Source organism: Ctenopharyngodon idella, chromosome 13 (assembly GCF_019924925.1).
Source record: "Ctenopharyngodon idella isolate HZGC_01 chromosome 13, HZGC01, whole genome shotgun sequence".
NCBI lineage: Eukaryota > Metazoa > Chordata > Actinopteri > Cypriniformes > Xenocyprididae > Ctenopharyngodon > Ctenopharyngodon idella.
Genome location: NC_067232.1, coordinates 3,686,444 through 3,712,957, shown reverse-complemented (window position 1 = coordinate 3,712,957; position 26,514 = coordinate 3,686,444). Strand labels below are relative to the sequence as shown.

Below are 26,514 nucleotides of genomic sequence, written 5' to 3'. Positions count from 1 at the left end.
CATACTGGACAACCAAAAATAGTTTTCACATAAAAAAATAAAAATAAAAAAAAGTTTACTAATCAGTCGCAGCCATAAAAAACTTCAAATAAACAAATAGTTTATCTGAAGGTCACACGTGATGAACCAACAATAAATTAAACGGCCAATCAATGTGTCACTGCTGGTTAAAATTTGTTGCTTTAGCTGCCTCATACATTCTTAAAATTACAGCCGTTCTGTACAAGTAGATTTACCCAAACAAACTGCGCTCGGTTATTTTCATAGTTTGCAAAATATACAGATCAAGTCAGCACTGACATTTATGTTTACAGCAGTGAAATGCTACATGCATGTTGCAACACCATCAAATGCCCTTGTTGCAACTAGCTATTAATTTTTTTTAAATACTGTTTTTGCAAAGTAACTTTTAGGAGGTTTGAAAGTTGGTACATAGCATTTCAAAGTATTTACAGTGATAGTCCTTCATGTTCACTTTGTTTTTAGCTGTATAAGTGATTTTAAAGGTTGATCACTATGCTATGTACAAGCACAACTGTTATGTACCTACATGTTAAATAAAACGCATAGTGTAAATGTGTACTATGATTGAAATGTGAGGTTACATTCTACCTACAACTCTCAACAGAAGGCAGTGATAGATTGAATAAGGAATCATCAAAGATTTTTCTTTCTTTGGTTTGTCTGGAAACACAAGAACACCACATTTGCATGTTCAATGAGCTGCGCTGAATCCTCTGCTCACAAACATTAATAATTGTATTTAACATTGTCATTAACAAGGAACAAAATGTGCTAAATTGTTTCTTTCACATAGTGAATAATATAAAAGAGAAAGAAAAGAGTGTAAAACTTGGAGAAATGACAAGCTACTTCTGAATTATCGTCTTTTCCGTAGTTCAGTCAGTTTCAGTCTGTTCATATCTGCTGCGCCGCCCTCTGGGGCCTTCCAGTACTACAGGACAGTTATACAGGAAACAAAATCCTTCAAACAGCCACCAAAGAGCAGCCCAAACTCAAAGATCTCCCAAAACCTCTTCAAGTTTTTGTGTTGCTTACGAAGGAAATCAAACCAGAACCATGTGAATCTCACCGCTGGATTACTTCTTGGCTAGCTGGAACGGATTCTGACCCTTTTAATAAAAAAAACATATGTATTTATAATGGACCAACACTTTACTCCTGTAAAAATGACATGGAGATGGAGAAAGCCTCAGACAACATGCATGTATAGAATAACCAGTGTTGGGGGTAATGCATTACAAGAAACGCCAGTTAAGTAATCCGATTACTTTTTTTCAAGTAACTAGAAAAGTAACTTGTTACTTTTAAATTTACAACAAAATATCTGAGTTACTTTTTCAAATAAGTAACGCAAGTTACTTTGTTTTCCCATTTATTAACTGACAGCTCTCCTGTCCCCATGTTGAGAGAAATCAGGAGTAAGTGCAGAGGCGTTGTGTGCACTGCGTAAACATGATGGTTATAGAGTGGTGGAACTATGATGTCCGGTGTTGCCAAGTCCGCGGTTTTCCTGCGGAATTGGGCTTAACACTGTTGCCGCGGGTTGTTTTTCATGTCCGCGGGTTGAAGCGACTCCAAATAACATGATATTCAGTCCCTGGAATGTGAATTTTACCAGGGGAACCCTGCCAAAAATGCGGATTTTACCCACCAGAGCACGATTTTCCTGGGGGACCTGTCTTTTTTTTTTTTAAATTGCTGAAGTAAGAGTGTTTATTTTTCTTCTCATGTGTCCTATTCTTCTGTAATCCAGAATGGCAGCACAGCTGAAAGGTATGTTTGAGCTGCGCCCTCTACTGTACAGCCGTGAATTTGCATTCCCTTCAGCGTGAGGCTTATTAATTTCACTTTTGGTGTGAAAGGGCCTTTACATTTGCCAAAAACTTTTTTTTTTTTTTGTTATTAAAAACAAACAAGCAAGCCCAGCCCAGATGATAACAAATAACACAAAAGTAACGTAGCATTACTTTCCATAGAAAGTAACTATAACAAATTAGTTACTTTTTTAGGGAATAAAGCAATATTGTAATGCATTACTTTAAAAAGTAACTTTCCCCAACACAGAAAATAACTGAATCCTGAATCCTAATAATGCAGTTTTCACACTTTTCGTCAGATGCAAATCACGATAACAAGCAAACCTGCAGCATGTGAACATCCAGAGGGTGTTAATTTTTCAACATGTCATCACTATGCAAACAAACAGTTAAAAGTTAGTAAATATTCTTAGGATATCAAATCAAAGAGAACATATGAATAAATAAGACGTTAGGAAACGTTTTGGCTGAACTTTTTTACAGCCATTTATTGTCTTATATTCCTCATGTTGACAGCATAGCTTCTTTGACATTATTGTTGATATGTCTCAAAACTACTATGGCAGAGTAAAAGCATTAAGGCACATGTTAGTATGAGGTATTACAGACTGATAAAGGGTTTATAGACACTGATGATTACAAACCATGCTTAACTCAATATTAACTGGCAAAATGGTTCCCGAATAGCTTGTCAATGTAAGCAGCAGCAATCCTACACAATTTAATGACTTCAACACTGAATGAACACAAAACAAACAAAACAAAACCATTTTAGCTAAGGGCCTTTCTCTATGACCCTGATATTTCTTGGGAATACACATATTATAATGTAAATTGCATGTTTATAATACTAACTTTTATTCTTCATTTGTACTTGATAGTTGAGGTAAAACGGGACATACACTACTGTTTTAAAGTTTGGGGTCGGTAAGATTTTTTACGTTTTTTTCCTTTTATGCTCACCGAGGCTGAATTTTTTAAATTAAAAATACACTAAAAATAGTAATATTGTGAAATATCTGTAATGTAATTCATTCCTGTGATGCAAAGCTGAATTGTCAGCATCATTACTCCAGTCTTCAGAGTCACATGATCCTTCAGAAATCATTCTAATATGCGGATTTGCTGCTCATGAAACATTTCGTATTATCAGTGTTGAAAACAGTTACATTTACACAACTATTATATATATTTTTCAGAACTCTTTGATGAATAAAAAGTTCAAAGAACAACATTTATTTGAAATAGAGTGTTTTTGCAACAATGTAAAAGCCTTTAGTGTCACATTTGCTCAAATTAATTCATCCACGCTGAATAGAACTATTTTTTTTTAAAAATATATACAGTATATATCTTATTGACCCCAAGCTTTTGAACAGTTGTGTAGATGCTTATTAGCAAACACAAAGATGTGCTTGACACTGAGCAGCAATATATGAGATAAATTAAATAAGCACTAAATTCATTGCCCAAGTATGTAAATTGAATTTCTCTCTATTATTAAATCATCAGAGATAAGAATAGAAACAGAAAATAACTGCTGAAAGGGCAAGATTGTGGCATATTTACATAAAGCCCATGGAGGCAAAGCACTGCATGAAGATGTCATTCTTTTCCTTACATAAAGCAGTTGACTAATTTAGTTTTTGCAATAATATATTTGGCAAAAATGGCAAGTGAATATGGAGAAAACAGTTCGAAATGCTCACTAAATACATCATGCAGTGCAAATGTTTATAATTTATGCACTGAAACTCATATGAAACAACTGACTTGATAATTATACTGCATGTAGAATGGACTTTGAAATAAGTCATTTTAATTTTCAGTAAACATATGCAGTTACAGTGTAAGATCATTAGGTGTGGTGTGAACATGTCCATGTTATTCTCAGAGCAAAGGGTTTCTTCTTACACACAAGGCCAATTTGTAACTCCAGCCCCACTAATCAGTGCAGCGTGGTCCGACACAACACATTAAACACCATGATACAATAAGTTAATAGGCACGTATCAGTTAACATAATGCACAAATATCATGCATATGCTGCCACAGTATATTTCTTCCTTGATCAAAACATTTTGACATAATGCATAGGTACAGTATAAAGTCCATTACATAAAAACATTACCAGTAATAAAAATAAACATCTGTACAAAAGTCCTGCCAATATTTTATGGTTTGCTGTATTTTCCATCCATATAACAGATCAATGGCAAAAAAAGTACAAAAATAAATATTCTATTTACAATCACACATGGCATTCAGGAATTAACGTCACTGCAAGACAAGAGGCAGAAGACCAGATGTTATTTTCAAAGCACACATCTTTCAAGCAAATGGAGGCATAGAGTGTTTCCTATCAGATGTTGAATCACTAATAAATCTCAAATCATATTCTAAACAACTGGTCATGTAGCAGACTGAAAATGATAAACTAATTTGTATTAAATTATGATTATATTACAAACTGATTTTAGATGAGTTAATATACTATAGTAACTTTAAATCTATACCTCCATATCATGAATTCATAGCATGAGTTATATCATAGTAAGGATGGTATGGACGCAATTATTTCAAAAGCAAAATGTTAATATAATCAGTCAAGAGAACTTACTTTATTCCAACACCCTGGTACTGGCAGACCATCATCGCCCTAAAACAAAGAAGAGGAGTGGTGAAGAACAGTAAAAATCATTTCATTTTCTTGAGAAAGGAAACTTAACTGTATCCGTGCATATAGTATACATAACCGTTTCAGTAGCCACTTTTCAAACAAACATTTCCCCTCTGCAATCAATCAACCAATCAATCAAATCAATCACGACTGTATTCATTCACATAAACACTTACAAAGTGACACTCAAACAAACTTAAATATAACTAAAATAATAAATCTATAATACTATAATAACACTAATATAGCTAGCTCTCTATGCATAGATGATATACCTGTTTGTTTGAGGCATTTATATAGCGCTTTCATATATACTACTGTATACCCAAAGCGCTTTACAATCGTATCAGGGGTCTCTCCTTAACCATCACCAGTGTATAGCATCCACTTGGATATATAAATGCCTCAAACAAACAAACAAACATAGATGATGTACCTGGATGTTTCAAACCAAAGTGTTTAAATTCTTAACAATTCAATCAGGTAAATTAGTAACCAAGAAAATAATGACCAGTCAAGATGTCTGCTTTTTGCAACAATGCATTTCTATTGAACACTTTCTTTCATGCAGATATTTGTGGTGATCCAGGGTGCTCCATTTCACTGGATGAAAACAGACGTGGTGAAAAGGGTTATTTAGTCAATATGTAGGTTATTATTAAAACTGAATGCATGCATTCATGTTAAACATTAAGAAAATAGTAATGCTGGGTACACACTAAAAGATTTTTGAAAACGTATAAGATTTTCAAAGTGTGAGAGACCACACACGAGGACAAAAAAATCCTAGATTTAACCGTTTTGCTCCTATAGTGTGTTGTGTGCCATGATGTGACAAACACAGCACACCACACACAAACAGATTTTCAACGAGAGTCCCGACTGTGAACACGAGAAATCTCGCAAAATCTCGCGAGACTTCAGAATAAACATGACAGACGATATGCAGGAAGAAATTGCGTTGATAGTGTTTGGAATGATTTTGGTATGTTTTACAAGACACTTTGTATAAATACTTGCTGTTGCCACAAATCCTCAAGCTGATCCTCCATCTCTGCTGTCCAAATCCATTTAACTTTGTTGCGCCATGACTGCAGTTTGTGCTTCTGTCAGCTCGCTTTCTGATTGGATATTGTTTCGTTTCACGTCAGAATCTCCATAGCGCGCGCGAGTTTGTCCTCGGGGTTCCCCCCACGCTTTAGGATTTCTGATTTGCGATCGGGGCGCCACCGACATTCTTCCGAGCAGATTCAGCCACTCTTAACACACCTCACACCACAGGAAAATCTGATAAGATAATCTGTAGAACCATCAAGATAATCGGGACAAGTAGAAGCACCCTTTTGATCTAATACAGCCATGAGTCTTTTTGGGAAAGATGCAACAAGTTTTTCACACCTGGATTTGGGGATCCTCTGCCATTCCTCCTCTCCAGTTCTGTCAGGTTGGATGGTAAACGTTGGTGGACAGCCATTTTTAGGTCTCTCCAGAGATGCTCAATTGGGTTTAAGTCAGGGCTCTGGCTGGGTCTCATCAGACCAGAGAATCTTATTTCTCACCATCTTGGAGTCCTCCATGCGGGCTTTCATGTGTCTTGCACTGAGGAGAGGCTTCCGTCGGGCCACTCTGCCATAAAGCCCTGACTGGTGGAGGGCCGCAGTGATGGTTGACTTTCTACAACTTTCTCCCATCTCCCGACTGCATCTCTGGAGCTCAGCCACAGTGATCTTTGGGTTCTTCTTTACCTCTCTCACCAAGGCTCTTCTCCCCCAATAGGTCAGTTTGGCCGGACGGCCAGCTCTAGGAAGGGTTCTGGTTGTCCCAAACGTCTTCCATTTAAGGATTATGGAGGCCACTGTGCTCTTAGGAACCTTAAGTGCAGCAGAATTTTTTTTGTAACCTTGGCCAGATCTGTGCCTTGCCACAATTCTGTCTCTGAGCTCTTCAGGCAGTTCCTTTGACCTCATGATTCTCATTTGCTCTGACATGCACTGTGAGCTGTAAGTTCTTATATAGACAGGTGTGTGGCTTTCCTAATCAAGTCCAATCAGTATAATCAAACACAGCTGGACTCAAATGAAGGTGTAGAACCATCTCAAGGATGATCAGAAGAAATGGACGGCACCTGAGTTAAATATATGAGTGTCACAGCAAAGGGTCTGAATACTTAGGACCATGTGATATTTCAGTTTTTCTTTTTTAATAAATCTGCAAAAATGTCAACAATTCTGTGTTTTTCTGTCAATATGGGGTGCTGTGTGTACATTAATGAGGAAAAAAAAATGAACTTAAATGATTTTAGCAAATGGCTGCAATATAACAAAGAGTGAAAAATTTAAGGGGGTCTGAATACTTTCCGTACCCACTGTACCTAGGATTGTCGGAAGGGGAGAAATCGGCCCAAAATCAGCCCGATTATCTTGTAGTGTGTACCCAGCATAAAGTAGTTAAGCAGCAACTATCCTATTTAAGTAGTCTCAATATTTTAGACATATTTTACAGAAATTAACTTAAGTGATAAAAACTAATGTGTTGGTGAAAACAGTTAGATTTTTATTATTTTAATAATACAATAATTGTCATTTTTTTCTGAATGGTTAATAATTAAAGGGGTCATGAACTGTATTTTTCTAAAAAAATTATAATGTTCTTTGTCCACTTATAATGTAAGCAAGACATTATTTACATCAAAAAACATCCTAACTTATAAGTAATAATCTATCTTCCATCCTGTATTTACCTTCTCTTTGAAACACACTGTTTTGATAGACGCACTGCATATAAGACTCTGAAGTAAACGCAATAGTGACACATGGTAAAAACACTGTTATTCACACTTATGTGTGGCGACATTACTGTCAGATCCAATTTAGTCAGCACTGCATCATCTTTTATTTTCAGTGTCTCTGAAAACCCTGCGTGGAACTGTGTCTTGTTTAAAAATGAATCCGCAGTAAAATGAAGCGAACATGAATCGTGTCTCACTGACGTGTTCTAGAACTTCATTAAAAATAAAGTTAATCAACGCTTTCTTAAAGGATTAGTTCACTTTCAAATGAAAATTAGCCCAAGCTTCACTCACCCTCAAGCCATCCTAGGTGTATATGAAATTCTTCTTTCTGATGAACACAATTGGAGATATTTTAACAAATATCCTGACGCATCCAAGCGAGGGGTTAATAAAGACCTTCTGAAGCGAAGCGATGCATTTGTGTAAAAAAAAAAATCCATATTTAACAAGTTGTGAAGTAAAATATCTAGCTTCCGCAGACCGCTTTCCGTATACAAGTTACGAAGTAAACTGGCGTCGCGTCAGTTACGCTTTTTCCATAAGTTGAATAGGGAAGGCGTAGGACGTAGCGTAAACTTTTTGAACTGTGAGAGTTTTACACTTTCTTCATACATTGAATACGGAAGGCAGTTTGGCGGAAGCTTGATATTTGACTTTATAACTTGTTAAATATGGATATTTTTTTACACAAATGCATTGCTTCACTTCAGAAGGCCATTATTAACCCCCCCGGAGCCAAGTGGAGTACACGTTTATGATGGATGGATGTGGATGGAAGCACTTTCTTCAGCTCATACTCGTGACCACTGTTCACTGCCATTATAAAGCTCGGATCTCTGATTGTGTTTATCAGAAAGAAGAAAGTCATATACACCTAGAAAGGCTTGAGGGTGAGTAAAGCTTGGGGTAATTTAATGTTCTTGGGGTAAGCTTGGGGTAAATTCTTTAATGTTAGGATCACAACTTGGCACTGCAAAACATCTTATAATCCTCAGAGGCATCTCTATCGTTTTGTTGCTGGAGTAATCCTGTGTTTGTGTCTGTCTTGCATTTTCTACTACATGACATGCGAGGATCAGTGGATGGGGCTAAAGAGGCAATGATGTAGAAGAAGTCTTTCATCGCACTATGACATCATACTGAGACAAAATCTGAAAGAAGTCGTTTTAGGAGCTTGCTTTCAATAAAAGCTGTTTTTGGACTAACAAGGAAGTTTTGAGTTCTGAAACTTACATTGTATATATTTACAATGACCTTTTATATGTCAAAAATAAAATCAAGGAAAATTTGATTTCTCAATTCACGACCCCTTTAAAGTTTATAGATTTAACAGAGTTAATGATATTAAAGGGTTAGTTCACCCAAAAATGAAAATGTCATTTATTACTCACCCTCATGCCGTTCCACACCTGTAAGACCTTCGTTCATCTTCAGAACACAAATTAAGATATTTTTGTTGAAATCCAATGGCTCAGTGAGGCCTGCATTGACAGCAATGACATTTCCTCTCTCAAGATCCATTAATGTACTAAAAACATATTTAAATCAGTTCATGTGAGTACAGTGGTTCAATATTAATATTATAAAGCGACGAGAATATTTTTGGTGCGCCAAAAAAAACAAAATAACGACTTATATAGTGATGGCCGATTTCAAAACACTGCTTCAGGAAGCTTCGGAGCATTATGAATCAGCGTGTTGAATCAGCGGTTCGGAGCGCCAAAGTCACGTGATTTCAGCAGTTTGGCAGTTTGACACACGATCCGAATCATGATTCGACATGCTGATTCATAACGCTCCAAAGCTTCATGAAGCAGTGTTTTGAAATCGGCCATCACTATATAAGTTGTTATTTTGTTTTTTTGGCGCACCAAAAATATTCTCGTCGCTTTATAATATTAATATTGAACCACTGTACTCACATGAACTGATTTAAATATGTTTTTAGTACATTTATGGATCTTGAGAGAGGAAATGTCATTGCTGGCTATGCAGGCCTCACTGAGCCATCGGATTTCAACAAAAATATCTTAATTTGTGTTCTGAAGATGAACGAAGGTCTTACGGGTGTGGAACGATATGAGGGTGAGTAATTAATGACATTACTTTCATTTTTGGGTGAACTAACCCTTTAATACTGAGATACCATGCAAGCTTTTTTCCTGTTCTATTTTCTTATTTGTTCTTCATTCCGAATGGGCTATGCTGAAGCGTTAGGTTCAGGAAGGCAGGGAGCATGCGGAATAAGGAAAGGGATAGACAGCAGCATACCACAGGGCACGGGGCATCTAGCCCATCCAGGCCTGGCAGCCCCGGTTCACCTTTCTCCCCTTTAAAGCCTCGGAAACCCTGTTCATGAAATCAATCATATAAACATCCTGTCGTCCAGCCACACCCCCACAATGGCCGCTCTGTTCCAGCGTCTGATTGGTCCACACTGGACCTGAGACTGACAGGAATATGTTCACTGCGTCCACAGGGATGTAAACACCACATAGTTCAACTGATTTAACTAACTTATAGTAGCTCCATCCTACTGTGTTGAGCAGAACCAAATTCCTGTCAGTCTTAATCCTGAAAAGCAAAAATCCCATTGAGAGTTCTGGTGCCTAGTCATTTTTATTTCAAATCCCCATCTACAATAGTTCTAATGTGATGTATGAGTAAAATATGAGTCTCTATATACAGTACATTGTAATTCACAGGCTTAGACCAGAACTCTTCTGGGCATTTGTTAGTGTTTATTACACAAAGACATAAGGAGATGTGGCTTTCGGGAAGTCTCCTTTTGCCTTAGTGCTGCACGTTGAACGAAAGACATACCAACGGACACGGGGCATCTAATCCCGGGGCTCCTTGGTCTCCCTTATCCCCTTTGGCCCCCCTGTTGCCTTTCTTGCCCCTCTCCCCCTGCAAACAACAGTGCATTCGAAAAAAGTCAGACTTTAGTCCTCCTAGTCTACTATAGCAGTACTTGTAAGAAAAGCACTATCAGTAAGAATAACTGTAAGACACTTTCTAAAAGTAGATGTGCTTTTGAACTGAGCTACAATGAGTATTGGGCTAATTTAAAGGGATAGTTCACCTAAAAATGACAAAATTTTGTCATCATTTACTCACCCTCAAGTTGTTCCAAACATGTATGAGTTTCTTTCTTCTGTTGAACACAAAGGAAGATATTTTGAAGAATGTTGGTAACCAAACAGTTGACGGGCCCCATTGACTTCCATGGGAAACAAAATACTATGGAAGTCAATGGCTACCGTCAAATGTCTGGTTAATAAACATTCTTCAAAATATATTATTTTGTGTTCAGCAGAAGAAAGATATTCATTCAGGTTTGGAACAACTTGAGGGTGAGTAAATTATGACAATTTTCATTTTTGGGTGAAGTATCCCTTTAAGGAGGGTAAGTGGAGGGGTTAAGGAGAAAGGAGGTCAGCCAGTGTGGTTAGTGTGGGAATTTAAAAATATTTGTAAAAAGTATTACTAACTTTGTGTAAAGAATACTGAATGCACATTTACTAAATATTTAATAAATGTTTAAAAATGAATAAATATGGTTAAATAAGTTGACTGACTTATGAAACGGTCATACCCTGGGGAGCCATTTTTTTTAGCCTCAATTACATATACACTACCGTTCAAAAGTTTGGGGTCAGTAAGTCTCTTATGCTAACCAAAACGCATTAATTTGATCAAAAATGCAGTAAAAACTATTTTAATATACTGTATTTTGAAATGTAATTCAATTCTGTGATGCAAAGCTGAATTTTCAGCATCATTACTCCAGCCTTCAGTGTCACATGATCCTTCAGAAATCATTCTAATATGCTGATTTGGTGCTTTGATGTTCAAAGCAGTTGTGCATTTATAACTTAAATAAAATGAAATCTTTTATAACATTATAAATGTTTCTTTACTGTTACTTTTGATCAATTTAATGTGTCCTTGCTGAATAAAGGTAAATGTAGAAAAATCATGGCAGCCATTTTGTAGGGTCATGATGATGACTGAACATATGTTATTTTTGATCCCTACATCTAAACCTTCGAAGGGAAAATATCTTTACTCCCTGATCTTGGAATCAAAATTTGGCACCAGTAAGTAGACAATCTGTGATTGATTCCATATAGAACACTGAAATGAAATTACAAAGGCTAATGTACAAAAGCTGACGAGGCACTAAAACTGTTTAATCATCATCTCTCTTCTATATTACTAATTAAAACCAGCTTTACTTTTTAGAGTGTTTGATGATTTATCCTCAAGTCTGCACGCAAAGTTGAAGGGTTCTTTGGAGGAAACTATTACATTTAAGCTATATAAATGTTTCAAAGTGGGATCTTTCTATACTATAATACAGAGTTCTAACATTCCGAACGGCCCTCATCATGACTGTTATTCTAACACTTAATGGAGGAAGGAAAAAAAAAATCAAAGTAGGATTACATTATGAATCAACATGGAGCTCATTTTCTAATCCTGTTTGACAAATACTGATTCCTTAAGACTGTTTCTGAACTTTTGGCTCACATCAGGAGTCCTAAATACTCTCATCAGGATGCCAGAATGAGCTCTACATTGATATAATGCCATTTCCCACATTGCTTGGTTGTGTGCCTTTTCAAAATAGATCCAGATGTGGCTTTTATGGAACAATAAGAACTCTGTGCATTAGCATAATTGGGAGAAAATGAATGCAGGTTGGTAGGGAGGTAAGTGAAGGATATGAACAAAAGTAGGAGGTGAGGAAGAGGAGAAGTATTAACCCAGGCTACAACATTAGGATGCAGGAGGAGCAGGAGGAGGCCAGGGAGTGAGAGGGGGACAGAGAGGACGACCCGGCCCGACTCCGCAAAAAGAGCCACGGACACAGGCCAAGGTGCGGGGGGAGGAAAAGGGGATAGGAAGACCTGTGGAAAAAAAGAGAGGAAGACAAGGAAAGGACAAGAGTAAAAACAGCACCGTGTCCAAGGATCCTCCACAGCACCTTCCACTGAGCTGAGCATCAGCATAGTGACAATTTATCCAAAACCGTTCAATTCACCAGTGGAGGATGTTGGGAGGAGCACTGACATGTCCTGACTTTCAAGGTGGGAGACATTCAGTCATTAACTGAGGAAATTAGTGTTAATAGGAGACAGGCAAAAAGTCTAGGAGGATGAAAGCATAGGAAAAGCATGGTCAGTTCACATGTACTTCTATTTATAATAATAACTCTCTTAAATTTAGCAATTTATACTGTATCATAGGTCAGTTTTTGCGTTAATCATGCAAAAATATATTTTAAATATACTCAAAAATAAGAACTGCCAATAAATTATTAAAATAAATAAAAATAATTGCAAATATACAGACTGACAAATATACTGTTCTGGAGTAAGAATATATGTTTACACAATTCTATCATGATCAATGAACATATACAGCAGCATCCAAAAGACTATTTAGTATTTAATACATTTTCTAAAATATAAATTAAATTATTAACTTATCAATTTGACTTACAATTGAATAAATTAACAGGAATTTTATTTGTGTGTGTATAAAATATGATGCTCCATTCAGCATGATTTGAGAATGATCCACAGAGCATCTTGTGATTCAAAGGAAGCAAGAAAATCTGACAGATAATAACTGAAAAATAGTGCGGAAACTTACATTATTCCTTATTATTTATGTCATAACATTTCTGTGTTTTCTGTGTTTATTTCCAGATTTATTCATTTTAGATTTTTAATTTCTTATTTTTTACAGACTTTTAGACCCCACTGTATATATACACATATTTTCTAGCAGTGAGCTGTAGCCATTCTAATTTCTTACACCCAGCATGCTTCTGCTTGTGTCTTAAAAAAACAACATAATTACAATCAATAAAGCCGGGCTCAGCCTGCAGGAGTTTTTAAACCCTAACCAATTATGAAATCTTGTTGCATCACACACTAAGGAGAATCTTTACAGATTGTGTTCTCTCAAATATAAGCAAAAAGGATATTGTCTGTTCTTCAGTAAGTGAGATTTAACTGCCAATTTTAATATCTGTTGACAGTAGTATGCTAGCTAACGTTAGCCTCTTGAGCTAAAATGTTTACCATTGCTTGGCAACACCGTCAGCAGCAGCTTTCTACACTCAACCGGTACGTTTAAAACAGAGCTGTTCCCTTTGTCCGTACTGTTGTAGTACGTTTTTAAAGACATATTACACAGGCAGTCGTGTTGTTGCCACACTTCCACAAGCCGTTCCTCCATCTCCGCTGTCCAACGGAGCTAGATAATAATCTGGGCCGAACATTGTAACCGACCAAGGTACTGGACAAGATTTTCTCTTAGATTGTTGGGAGGGGTAAATCAGCCTAAAACTCCTGTAGTCTGAGCCCGGCTAAACACTGCATAATAATTGATAATGACAAATTAAATAACCACTGTTATTTAATAATGAACAATAGCAAATGCTTAAAAGTTTTGCAGATTCATGCTGGTTTAGAAATATCGTCCATCCCTTTATTTTAAGAAAGTGGACTCATGTTATTGTCCTTTAAAGTTACAATAACATATTCTGCAAACAAACTACGATCAAGAACGCATTTATAATCTTACCCGGTTTCCTTTTAATCCCGGTGGTCCTACTAAACCCTAAATGAATGGGGGAGAGACATTACTGATGGTCTATTTTTCAAATGAATGCACTTATACTTATACTTATGTTAAATTGTGCTCTGTTACAGCACTTACAGGGATGCCTTGAGGCCCAATTGGTCCTGCTACTCCCATATCGCCCTTTTCTCCCTGTATAGTAAAAACATACACAGACATTATATTGTATTACACTGAACTTTATATCTTATACAATCAGTGAATGTTTTTGATTGGTTGACAAGGGGCCGCTGAATTATTGACAACACTAGCAGAGCAAACTGTTGCATTATAATCTAATAATTCAGCAACTGATCATGAGTTATTTATCACTTAAGGCTGTACATTCAAAAATATTTAATTTGGTCAGCTGTCATGAGGATGACTTTCACTCCCACCGCGTCATAATTTTGCATAATATGGACTATTACTATAGGAACACCCATTTCTGGACATATTTGATTAACTGTTTTACAACCAAAAACAGCACTAACCATTTCTCCTTTTGGTCCTGCAGGCCCAGGCACTCCTGCTGGTCCTATCAGACCCTTTGAACAAAAAAAAGTGACATGTGTGAGCTTCAAAAGAGGGGACGGCGGTGGGTGACGAGGTCAGAAAGGGAGAGAAACTAGTCAGTGTTGAGCACCAATAGATCAACAAACTTTTTCAGAGTTGAACAAAAGCAGTTTTAAACTCCTAATGTATGTTTGAAAACAGCCATCTGAGATCCAATCTGCTGAGAAACCCGATAAAACTCCAAAGTTTGTTGATCTAAGGGGAAATAAACAGAAACACAAGTAAATATAACAGCGAATCCATCTTCCATTTTCCTCTCATGACTTGGAGAGGATTCAAGAGAAGGGCTGTTAGACATCTTGCTTTTTCAGGAGTCTTGCCTCTCAGCCATTTGTACAGTTGTATGCCATACTGTATCATTGTTCATGCAGCCGCATCCCATCATGCTCTCTCCTGGTATGACATTACAAGGTCAAAGCTTGTCTTGGAATAAAATAAAGCTCTGAAGCTTGGAGGGAATTAAGCCTTTGAAAGGTCAACAGAGGTCAGGCATGTTCAATATATATATATATATATATATATATATATTTATAAAGGTAAAGAGGGCTGCGACGGCATGAAATGTGAAGGGATTATTCACCGGTAGAGTACTAAGTACGTACTTTTCAAAGAAAGAGAAAGTGCGTTTCAGAGAGAGAGCGCGAGTGAAATGTTTATAAGTGTTTGGCCATGCTCCCCTTCACTCACTTGCGTGTTGACAGGTTGAGAAATAAACCGAGCGCGGTACCTCTGGAAACAGCAAGAGGCAACAGCCAAACAGGCTTAGGGACAAAGTCAAATCAAAGTCATACTCATGCCGATGCAACCTCAACAGAGATCTAAACAAGGCCTTGACCATTAGACAACACAGAAAAGACAGAAACACAGAGGACAAGCAAGCAACAGCTCAAGCAGAAGCAGACAGACAGAAAGAGTGAAGCAGGCAGACTGCGGAGTGGGAAAAGAGAGAGGGATGGATGGAAATGGAGGGGTGGATGATGGGAACGGGTCTTGCGCCACTCACCACTGGACCAGGCCTGCCGTCTAAACCATGAGCCCCCTGGACAGTGTGTAAAGAGTTACAGAGCGAGAGAAGAGATGGAGGTGGTGGAGAGGGAGGGAGGGGAGAAGTGTGGGGGGAGGAGAGGGTGGGTGAGTGAGTGAAGCAGTGACTTGTGTGCCACATAAAAACAACACTAGTTTTGATGGAGGGGTGACGTGTTGAAGATGACATGTAAGAGACGGGCAGTAACTCCTTTCATTGTGACTTTAGCTTCTTACAGTGTGACTGCTAATGAACATGACTTAAAACTGTTACAGCTGGTACAGTTTTCAATCATTCATTTCAGCTCTATGTATGGTGATAAAATAACAACAGGTGGGTTTTAAATTCCAGAAGAGATGCAAAAACTAAAAATAATACTTGTAAATAGTTGTTCGATTCCAAAACCTAGTAAGCTGCATTGCCGTCTACTGCCTTCTAAGGCGGCATGCTAACTGAAACGCAACCTCATAAGTGACTGAAGTGGAACACTATACATAGGCAGCAACTTTGCATGCCACACAAATAGCGCTCCACATGAGAAACGCATAGGAGAGTTGACTTAACAGGATGCTAAAGGCTTGTCCACACCAAGAATGATAACTATAAAGATATTTATAACAATAGCGAATGATATTGTTCTGTTTATTCTAAGTGGCGCGCTGCAGTTTTGTCGTCTGCCGCTTTAAATGCTCAAGCTCTTTAAAGCAGGATGCATTCTGATTGGCTGTCAATGTTCATCAGCTGGAAAAAAAATGTTCTGAAATACTGTAGATTCCAACAATATCTTTTCTCTGTGCCGTTATAGTTAAAGTTGTGGTATGGACTCTGCTATTCTTTTATATTTAGAACGATTTTAGAACTATATCTTTATATATAAGGCATAAGGTTATTGGTGCAGCCAAGTGTTTGTGGCAGGAGTGCACATATGATGCCTTAAAATGATATCTAGGTAGGCAGCTCACTAGGTTATGGAACAGAGGAACACACTGGATAAAATTTGCCCTTCCACACAAAAGCTTCCTTGTTTTTTTTCATATTCTTAAGTAGCATTTTATCTTGTTTTCCAGTAAAAATATGTAAACTGTTTTTATTTTATTTAAAATTTACTTGCCTGAGGCTCTAATTTTTAATTTTCTTTCCACATTGGTAAAATGTTTTCATCAATATTGTGAGGTTTATGCTTAAAAAAAAGAAAAAAAAAAAAGAAGATAATTTACCTAATTTTTTATTTTTTTATTGAAGAAGACAAAAATACTGATTAAAACCTTTTTTGCTGTGCATTCTAAAGGATTTTATGACATTTCAATTTCTACACTTTTTTAAAAGGAGTTACTGTGCCATTGATGATGTGACTAGAACAAGTTTATCAATGACTTTGACACCATAGATATACACCAGAAGTCAGGAAAAGACCCCTGAAATTCACAGTAACAAAACCTATAGCATGCTATTTAACAGAGCAGAAAGGAAACATTTTATAAACAACCACATACAGTATTTTGAAATAATAACATGGACGTCAGTCAGTTACAGTAATATAAATTCATCAGGAACTTGTTGGTAATCTATTAAAATGTGTATAAAACAATGTGACAAGATGATTACATGATGGCACTTGTATATATGATTGCCAAATGTGGACATCCACTGATTCATGCAATGTGACACTTAGCCATGAACCATGACGTCTAGTTACAAAGACACATGAAATAGCAGCACAATGATATTTGCATTAAGGGGGCTAAAGCACAAACCTTACACAAAACATGCTTTTCCACTAACGCTGCACTCGGGAAAGACAAGATTAATTAATATTATCAAATGAATTACTCACTGGTATAAAGTACTCATCCTTTATTCATCAAAATGACTGATTTAATGATTTGGACAGCTATTTTATCTTACATTGTTCTGACTGTAATTGCAATGCATGTTTATCAAGCATTAACAACTAGATTATAAGAATCAGAAATGTACTTACAGGGAGTCCAAGATGGCCCCTGTCTCCTTTTTCTCCTTTCTGTCCAGGTGATCCCTTCTCTCCTCTCAAGCCTATTCCTGGCTCTCCCTGACCCAGAAACAACATATGAGATTTAATGTCTTGTTTAGCATATGGCAGAGGCCCATAAAAGTTCAATTTAAGTTAAATAAGTTAAAGGGATAGTTCACCTAAAAATGAATATTCTGTCATCATTTACTCACCCTCAAGTTGTTCCAAACCTGTGTGAATTTCTTTCTTCTGCTGAAGATATTTTGAAGAATGATATTTTGAAGAATGATATTAACCAAACAGTCGATGGGCCCCATTGACTATCATAATATGGAAAAAGAAAATACTATGGAAGTCTGTTAAGCACTGTGGGAAATCAACTGTTTGGTTACCCATATTCTTCAAAATATCTTCTTTTATGTTCAGCAGAATATAGAAAGTTATACAGGTTTGGAACAATTTGAGGGTGAGTAAATGATGACAGAATTTTCATTTTTGGGTGAACTATCCCTTTAAGTTGGTTAAACTGGAATATAAAAGTGACTTAGGCTGGGATACTTACCTTTGGTCCTGACAAACCTGGAGGTCCCTGATAGGCACAAAAAATAAATATGAGAAATCAGTATCAAAACATTTTGAGTTGTTTAAAATTAGTTCCTCTTTATAAATGCACCATCAAATGGGAAAAAAAAAGCACTGATGCCCACATATACGCCTGTAATATGCCTGCTGTTATCATAAGCTTTTATGGAGTAGACAATGCCCTCACCACTGGCCCAACTGGCCCTGCAGGTCCTGGAGGTCCAGCAGGCCCATAGACCTGAAAGAACACAGATAGGGGAGTCACCACTAAGATACTTAATTCAAGATATTTCACAACTTAGGAAACCCATAGGCTAATATCTACTGAAACCCCATTACAACCTCGAAAATGTGCAAATTAAATGCTAAAAAATGTGAAACATACCAGCTCTGCTTTATCTCCTTTCTCTCCAGGTTCACCTTTCTGACCCTGAAGATGTTATGAAAGAGCAAAAAGAGAAGGAATACTCAACTTTACCATTCATTCAATAGAATTAAAACTGGCATGATGAAATACACTGCACCCCAAAGTCATGTGATGTCTTTTCAACAATGACGTTTGCTTGAGGGGCACCATTGCATACCATTGGGCCTGGCAATCCAATATGGCCAGGGGGCCCTGAAACCCCCTTTTCTCCAGTAGGGCCATCTAAACCCTACAGAATGAGGAAAGAATGTGAAATAGCAATTAAAATTGGCAGAAAAGTCAATTAGGGGGGACTGGGTTGATGGACATCACTTAACATCCTTAAAAACAAAATCCACAACCAAGAGACATTTGAACTCAAAGCATCCAACACGTAGGACTAATGATTAGTAAACTGTAGACTTTTAAGAATGCAATGCTGCCCACTCACCACAAACTCTTTCAAAATTCAAAAGCACTCATGATGATCCCACTTGCTCACATAATCAAAACTAAATTTACATGCAAATCATTTTCTAATTAAGGTCTATATTCTGGTGAAGCCTTTCATTTGAAAAAGATGCTGCACAATTATTGGAATATTTCAATGTTCCTGTAGTCAAAATATTCCAAACAAACACAAATACATTGTCCTCTGAAAATACAGAACATGCTTTCGTTTTATTCAGTTACAGTGGATATTCTGAATACATGAATCCGAACTTGCTTACGGCATATGCCTATATTTTTTTTATTAAAATTTCTAGAAAAACAAATATTGGCTTAATTTGGTAATGGCAATCTGGTTAATGCATTTACATGATGTTTATATCATTTGAATATTATGATATTTTGCTTAATATCAGAATATTCTTTCATGCAGGGGTTAAAGGTCACAAGACCCTTGTGATTATTTAACAACTCAGGTGTAGTCAGACAGACTACTTGTGATGGGAAAGCTGGTGCAGTCACTCACAGGTGATCCCGAGGGGCCCATGTCTCCCTTGTCTCCTTTTGGACCAGGGAAGCCCATGACACCTCCTTCTCCCCGTGGTCCCTCTGGTCCAGGAGGGCCGATGGGTCCCTGTTCTCCTGGCTTTCCTCTTGGACCCTAAGAAGTAAACAGGTGCAATCACTCAACATTAGAAAGGATCAAATAAATACATCCACCAATGGACTACTCACAGATTAGTGGCTAAAATAGGTTTCATTTATAGAAAACGTTAATTATTATTTACCTTTTCCCCATCAAGACCAGGTGGACCTGGAAGTCCAACATCACCCTGAAGAAAAAAAAGAAGTGATGTTTAATGCAAAAAAACAGGGTGGTCTACAGTGATATGTAAAATACTTCCTCAAATCTAACCAGAATTTAGTATGAATCTACTACCATTGTTAGACATCAAGGATAAAAGAGTTAAGAATGAGAGAAGTTGATCAGCTACCTTCAAACCGGGGGTCCCAGGAAGCCCGGGGGGACCAGGTAGACCAGGAGGGCCCTAAAATTAAAAAAACAGATCCTTAAATAAACACAAAACATTGTTCTCTGTTTATATGTCCAAATATTTAAACAAAATGTTAACCAGTTTCCTAACCACACAACAAATACAGAAAAGGCCTTTAGAGTGAAACTTACCATTGAATGCACATTGCGAATATCCTGAAAAAAGAAATGAACTTAGTGCCTTTACACATTACAAATGAATCTGTTGAAACTTTTACAACAAGGCAGAGAAGGGAATATGCAAAATAACCAAATTATAAATAAAGTAACATTTGTATACATAAAGGCATAGACATACATTTTCATTGTTGTTGATTAAAGTTTTTCCTGGCTCCCCGGTTGGACCTGGTGGTCCCTGTTGAGTGATGGAAGAACAATCAATCAATCAATCAATCAATATATAACATTACTTCTGATTATTAACCGTTCACATCAACATTTTCTCTGTCAGTGACAAACCCTACACTGTACACATGGCCTCTACTCACCCTTGGTCCAGATGGGCCTTCCTGGCCAGCTTCACCCTGCAAAGCAAAAAGCATTCATTTGTGCTATTGTTCTCCAAAGACGTATTCAAAATATAACAATCATACAAGATCATCTAGAGTTGCAATGTGTAAGCACTCATTTATTGTCAATTGCTCACCTTTATGCCTTGATCACCTTTGTCACCCTGCGAAAACACATGCGATAATGAACCTGAAATTCATTTCTTACTAAACCATAAGCAGATTTTGGTAGACTGGACATGTCATCATAACACTCCAAGAAAGCAATTTAGCAGCAGATATAAGGCTAATTAGAGCTAGTTGGTGGAGAATGCGGGCAAGCTACCTTGGGTCCAGCTTGTCCTGGCTGTCCTGGGGCACCTGGTTCTCCTTTAATGCCAGTTCCTGCAGCACTAGACTCGCCTTTTTCTCCCTAGCAATAAATAAAAATGTAGGAGTTAACCATGACTTGACTGATTCAAAGATTCAAGATGCAGCTCTATTTAATGAAAGCGTATAAATATTCTGGTGTGAGCATCTTGTTTCCATTTCCTTTTGAAGCATTACAGTTAGCCTCTTTAATTCACGACAGCTGTGGTACTTAAACACAGGGAGCGAGCATAAAGGTGTGGTCACATTAGATGAAATGATTTCAGAGGATATACTGCCACCTTCTAAGGCTTCTGTTTTGTAGAAACGCTAATTTAATCATAACATTTAAAAAAAGTTAAAATACTGTCTTCTTCCATTTCCTGCAACACTGTAAACCAAACCATGCAGATGTAATTCTTGTTTGTATTTGCATGTGCATAAATGAAAATAAATGGAAAACAAAGTTTGACCGCAATTTAAGCATGACGTATTGTTAAGCTTCAGTAAAGACAAAGTAATATTGACTATTAAAATGAAATGAAACACACAGTACGTTATTAAATAAATAAATACAGGTATACAAACATCATTGAGTGCAGACATTCAGCTCACCACTTCACAGATGTCTTTCAAACATGCATGTATAATTAAAGTCAAATCAACGCAATTCACCACCCAAAAATAAATAGCTGCTATTTTTATTCAGCCTCTTTTTATTCCAAACCCACATGGCTTTCTTTTTTTCTGTGGAACAAAAAAGGTGATTTTTTTGAGAAATGTCATTAAAATGATTAAAATGTTTTCGGTATTTCAAATAAAGCTGAAATAAAATAAAATATAAATATTAATGAAAAATGTACACTTTAATAAATTGAAGTCGAAGTAGTAAAATGACTAAAACTTAAATGAAAGTACCGCAACACTAAATAGAAATATGGGTAACACTTTAGTATAGGGAACACATATAAAATATTAACTACGACTTTTTCCTCAATAATCCCCTAATTTACTGCTTATTAATAGTTAGTAAGGTAGTTATGTTCAGGTATTGGGTAGGATTAAGAATGTAGAATATGGTTATGCAGAATAAGGTATAAATATGTGCTTAATAAGTACTAATAAATAGCCAATATTCTAGTAATATGCATGCTAATAAGCAACTAGTTAAAAGACCCTAAAATAAAGTGTTACCAAAATATGTAATAAAAACTAATAAAAATGACAAAAGCACACAACAATTTCAGGTTTGAAAATTGCAAAAGGGTGAGTAAAATTCACCCTCAATATTCAAAATCACATCAAAAAACACTTGAGGGTGTCAGAACAAGCACTTGTGCAAGACCATAGCCACAGCACACATTCAGGTGTACCTTGTAGCCCCGTTTTCCCGGGATACCAGAAACACCTGCCTGACCCTTCATAGTGACAGAAAAATGACTTTAAGAATTTCGTATGATCAGTAAATGTGTTAAAGATACAACCACACCAAACCAGGCCTTTACCTTTCGTCCAGGGGCGCCTGGGAAACCAGGCTCTCCCTGAAGGGTGCAAGATGTCAACATTAGAAAAACAGAGAAAGAGAGAAAAGGAAAACAGTGAGAAAAGACCTAAACACCCTCAAATGCTGACCTTTGAAAATCAACAAAGGAATCAACATCATATATTTTGCTTGAAAAAGTCATTCTTAATTTCAACGAAAGATTATTTCCTGTAATTATTTAACCAAACACTGTTTTCACCTATCGTAAACCCCCAAGGGTCTATCAGATGTCATAATTTCTATTGAAACAATTAGACAGCACGTGCTGGTATCAATATTTAGATTGGAATGTCGAAGTTTGTGCTCTCCAGGCACGCAAATAGCTGATCACTAGCAGCATGCCGCAATGAGCCGCCCCCACAATTGGTTTGTTATTAATAGTAAAGAGCACATGACAGTTATTTAATTCAATGTCTGTTATCTCAGACTAATGAGCAGACATGAAGGCAGTGATTTACAGACACAGCTGTGGCTGCGTGAGGACACTCAACCCATTGGGGTCGAGAGTGACTGGGGGGTCTGACTGCTTGTGGCACCATCCGTCTTTCTTCTGCCATCTCATTCCTCAAGTCTCAGACGCCACTTTACAGTGTCAGAAGGTGAGACGGTTATATGTGACGTGGCTGTATAATGAGCTATTAATTGCCCACTGGTGTGAAAGCAGTTCTACTTAAAATCATAACATATAAGATTGAGCTCTCAAAGGAGCATTTTAGCAAAGGAATGCTTCTGGAAGAGCATGCAGGGTTCTGGGAAAAAGGATAGCTCTTTATAAAAGGCTGGGGATCATGGGGAAGGGGATGGGGAAAGATATAGGCTGCAGTAGAAGTGAACTACCTTCACTCCTTGTTTCCCAGGCATTCCAGGCATCCCTAGCTCACCCTGTAAAAATTATCATCAATTACTCATTGTTTCAATACTTAAGAAGTCACACATTCACAAGCCAAAACCAAAGACTGCACTCATAGCACAAGCAAAACACTACTGAAAGACTTTTGCTTCAGCAGATTGTTAGGCATGATGACAAACGAGAATTGCCCAGCACATCTGCTCACTGCTGTATTGTAAGTTGTGCTTTGTATGCTGGCAGTGTTGGGATTTGTAACGCGTCACATAGGCACGTTAATTTAAGCAATGATTTGTTGTGGGCAAAAAGGTCCATTGTCAACAGTGTAGTTGATGTATAAAACACAGCTCACAGAGAAGTCTCTTTCAAACCAAGCAGCTTTCTTTCAGTCAATGCGGGAAATCCGTGACCAAAGTGAACCTGATGCGAAATTCCTGATTGTCCAGATTTCTATTGCAATGACTCTATTTTGACAGTAAACGAGAGTAAATGTGACCGCACATTCACTTGTTAAATTTACACCAAAACCTGAGATTTATGTTCTCAAAATGTCATACACCGATCAGGCATTACATTATGATCACCTTCCTAATATTGTGCCAAAACAGCCCTGACCCGTCGAGGCATGGACTCCACTAGACCCCTGAAGGTGTGCTGTGGTATCTGGCACCAAGATGTTAGCAGCAGATCCTTTAAGTCCTGTAAGTTGCGTGGTGGGGCCTCCATGGATCGGACTTGTTTTTTCAGCACATCCCACAGATGCTCGATTGGATTAAGATCTGGGGAATTTGGAGGCCAATTCAACACCTCAAACTCGTTGTTGTGCTCCTCGAACCATTCCTGAACCATTTTTGCAACAATGCTCAGGTAGGTGGTATGTGTCAAAGTAACATCCACATGGATGGCAGGACCCAAGGTTTCCCAGCAGAACATTGCCCAAAGCATCACACTGCCTCCGCCGGCTTGCTTTCTTCCCATAGTGCATCCTGGTGCCATGTGTTCCCCAGGTAAGCGACGCACACTCACCCGGCCATCCATGTGATGTAAAAGAAAACGTGATTCATCAGGTCATCTTCTTCCATTGCTCTGTGGTCCAGTTCTGATGCTCACGTGCCCACTGTTGGCGCTTTCGGCAGTAACAGGGGTCAGCATGGGCACCCTGACTGGTCTGCAGCTATGCAGCCCCGTGCGCAACAAACTGTGATGCACTGTGTATTCTAACACCTTTGGTCTGTTGGATCGGACCACACGGGCCAGCCTTCGCTCCCCACGTGAATCAGTAAGCCTTGGCCGCCCATGACTCTGTCGTTGGTTCACCACTGTTCCTTCCTTGGATCACTTTTGATAGATACAGACCACTGCAGACCGGGAACACCCCACAAGAGCTGCAGTTTTGGAGATGCTCTGACCCAGTTGTCTAGCCATCACAATTTGGCCCTTGTCAAACTCACTCAAATCCTTACGCTTGCCTATTTTTCCTGCTTCTAACACATCAACTTTGAAGACAAAATGAACAAAATTCACTTGCTGCCTAATATATCCCACCCACTAACAGGTGCTGTGATGAAGAAATAATCAGTGTTGTTCACTTCACCTGTCAGTGATCATAATGTTATGTCTGATCGGTGTATATTTCCAATGTATTTCTAATGTAAAAAATGACTGCAAGCCAAGAATTTCTACTGGAGGAACAAGATTTTCAGTCAGCTATAAGTAATAAATTGGCAATATTAACTCACCATTTTCCACCAAATGTACTAAAGTAACACAATTACTTTCTACAATAATTAAAGCAACATAGTAATGTGTTGCATTTACAAGCAATGTTTTCCCAACACAGTTAACTAGCAATACTTCACTGGTCAACCAGCTTGACTAGAAGACCACACTGGTTGACCATTTGCTGGTTCACCAGCTAGACCAGCAGCAAAGCACATCTAATCAGCATAAACCAGCTTAGACCACTACTAAGCTGGTTTCTTTAGTAGGTTTATCAAACACACAAACAAACAGGTAGATTAGTCAGTACTCAATCATTACATTACATGGTAGTGCCACAAGGGAAGCGTTTTACAACATGTCCAGAAAGCCTCTACAGAAAACAATGCATGACATTCAAAGACTGGTGGCCAGACAACAGGCAGCCGAGGTCAGAGGTCAAAGATGGCATGAAGACTCCAGCGAGTCTGAGCAGAGGGCAGGTGGCAGAGCCTAGCTTGGCATAACCCGCTTTGACAGGTGCAGTGGTCAGACCTTGGAGAGGGTTGCAGGTTATCAAGAGAGACAGACGCCAAATGTGTGCGGTTTGAGAGGGTATTAATGATCCAAGGCACTCTAGTGTGCTTTTGGGCCCGAGACTGCTTGTCATACTCAGCTGCTTTCATAAACGCCGACCAATCAGGGACCAGAAAGGGCAGTTGGGTTTGGACAAGAGAGTCGTATGGCAGAGAGTCGTATGGGAGTTTATGTGTGTTCCCAGTAGATGAAAGAGTCCGACTGCATGTAACTGTCCCGTTAAGGGATTGGAACAATGCAGTGATGGTTGATCACTTTAATCATGAAAGAGAAACTTCTTGGACACATGCTGAAAACAGGAAGTCTCTTTGATCATCTTCATTTCCAATCAACTCACACCATTCCATTAGGCCCCGCTGCCCATCATCATGTCTCCTTCAACCCCGTCTGCTTCTATTTTAGAGTGAAGAGTGCTTGGTGGGGCAGAGGCTAGTGTGTGGACAGACATAGGCTGCAAGTGATTTATGGGAGTGCTAATCTTCAGGCTAAAAATGATGAAGACGGAGCCTTTGGAGTTGAGGGGAACTCTGGGAAGGTGAAGAGAACAGTCATCAGCACTGAGAAGAAGTGGCTGCATTCTTTGCTGACAAACTTGATTCCTTCAGGACTGTTCATAATAAGTAATGACTTACTTTGGCTCCTATGAAATACGAGAGCATGGTAAACGTGCTTGGCCCGAGGTATAAAGAGAAAACGGGTAAAAGAAATTTCCAAAATAAACCTAATAAGTTCCATTTATATAGCGACATGCATCATATACTGCTCAAGTTCTTTGAGACACAAAGGATCCTTGTATGAAGAGAAAAACAACTAAACATTCAGTTCTGACTCTTAAAGACACAGTGTGCAATTTTTGAGGCACTTGCAGCACCAAGCGTAATTGCAGTCTGTTTAGCCGCATTTCCACCGTAGGAACTTTCCCCTAGGAACTAGGGACTT

At 38.0% G+C, this 26,514-nt stretch overlaps 1 protein-coding gene across 26 annotated transcripts in view; it reads right to left on the bottom strand.

Annotated features, from left to right (window-relative positions):
• Positions 1–2,298: 2,298 nt before the first annotated feature.
• Positions 2,299–26,514, bottom strand: part of col13a1 (collagen, type XIII, alpha 1) — a 105,999-nt gene continuing 81,783 nt past the window's right edge. For 8 of the 26 annotated variants that reach the window (XM_051917110.1, XM_051917111.1, XM_051917106.1 and 5 more), the window contains 21 exons: positions 23,271–23,315; positions 22,396–22,431; positions 22,264–22,308; positions 20,868–20,954; positions 20,680–20,706; positions 20,522–20,557; positions 20,332–20,388; positions 20,166–20,189; positions 19,975–20,028; positions 19,768–19,812; positions 19,506–19,640; positions 18,708–18,779; positions 18,509–18,553; positions 18,311–18,361; positions 18,104–18,130; positions 17,533–17,619; positions 15,531–15,566; positions 14,446–14,499; positions 14,051–14,104; positions 13,916–13,951; positions 9,412–9,661 (listed from right to left, as the gene is read on the bottom strand). In XM_051917110.1, coding sequence (XP_051773070.1) covers positions 9,488–9,661; positions 13,916–13,951; positions 14,051–14,104; positions 14,446–14,499; positions 15,531–15,566; positions 17,533–17,619; positions 18,104–18,130; positions 18,311–18,361; positions 18,509–18,553; positions 18,708–18,779; positions 19,506–19,640; positions 19,768–19,812; positions 19,975–20,028; positions 20,166–20,189; positions 20,332–20,388; positions 20,522–20,557; positions 20,680–20,706; positions 20,868–20,954; positions 22,264–22,308; positions 22,396–22,431; positions 23,271–23,315 — 1,227 coding nt within the window. In that variant the 3' untranslated portion in view covers positions 9,412–9,487. Of the gene's footprint in view, positions 4,122–4,461; positions 4,501–9,410; positions 9,662–10,135; positions 10,223–13,915; positions 13,952–14,050; positions 14,105–14,445; positions 14,500–15,530; positions 15,567–17,532; positions 17,620–18,103; positions 18,131–18,310; positions 18,362–18,508; positions 18,554–18,707; positions 18,780–19,505; positions 19,641–19,767; positions 19,813–19,974; positions 20,029–20,165; positions 20,190–20,331; positions 20,389–20,521; positions 20,558–20,679; positions 20,707–20,867; positions 20,955–22,263; positions 22,309–22,395; positions 22,432–23,270; positions 23,316–26,514 lie in introns of those variants that run through there. The other 18 variants (XM_051917113.1, XM_051917120.1, XM_051917121.1 and 15 more) reach the window with 13 other exon arrangements.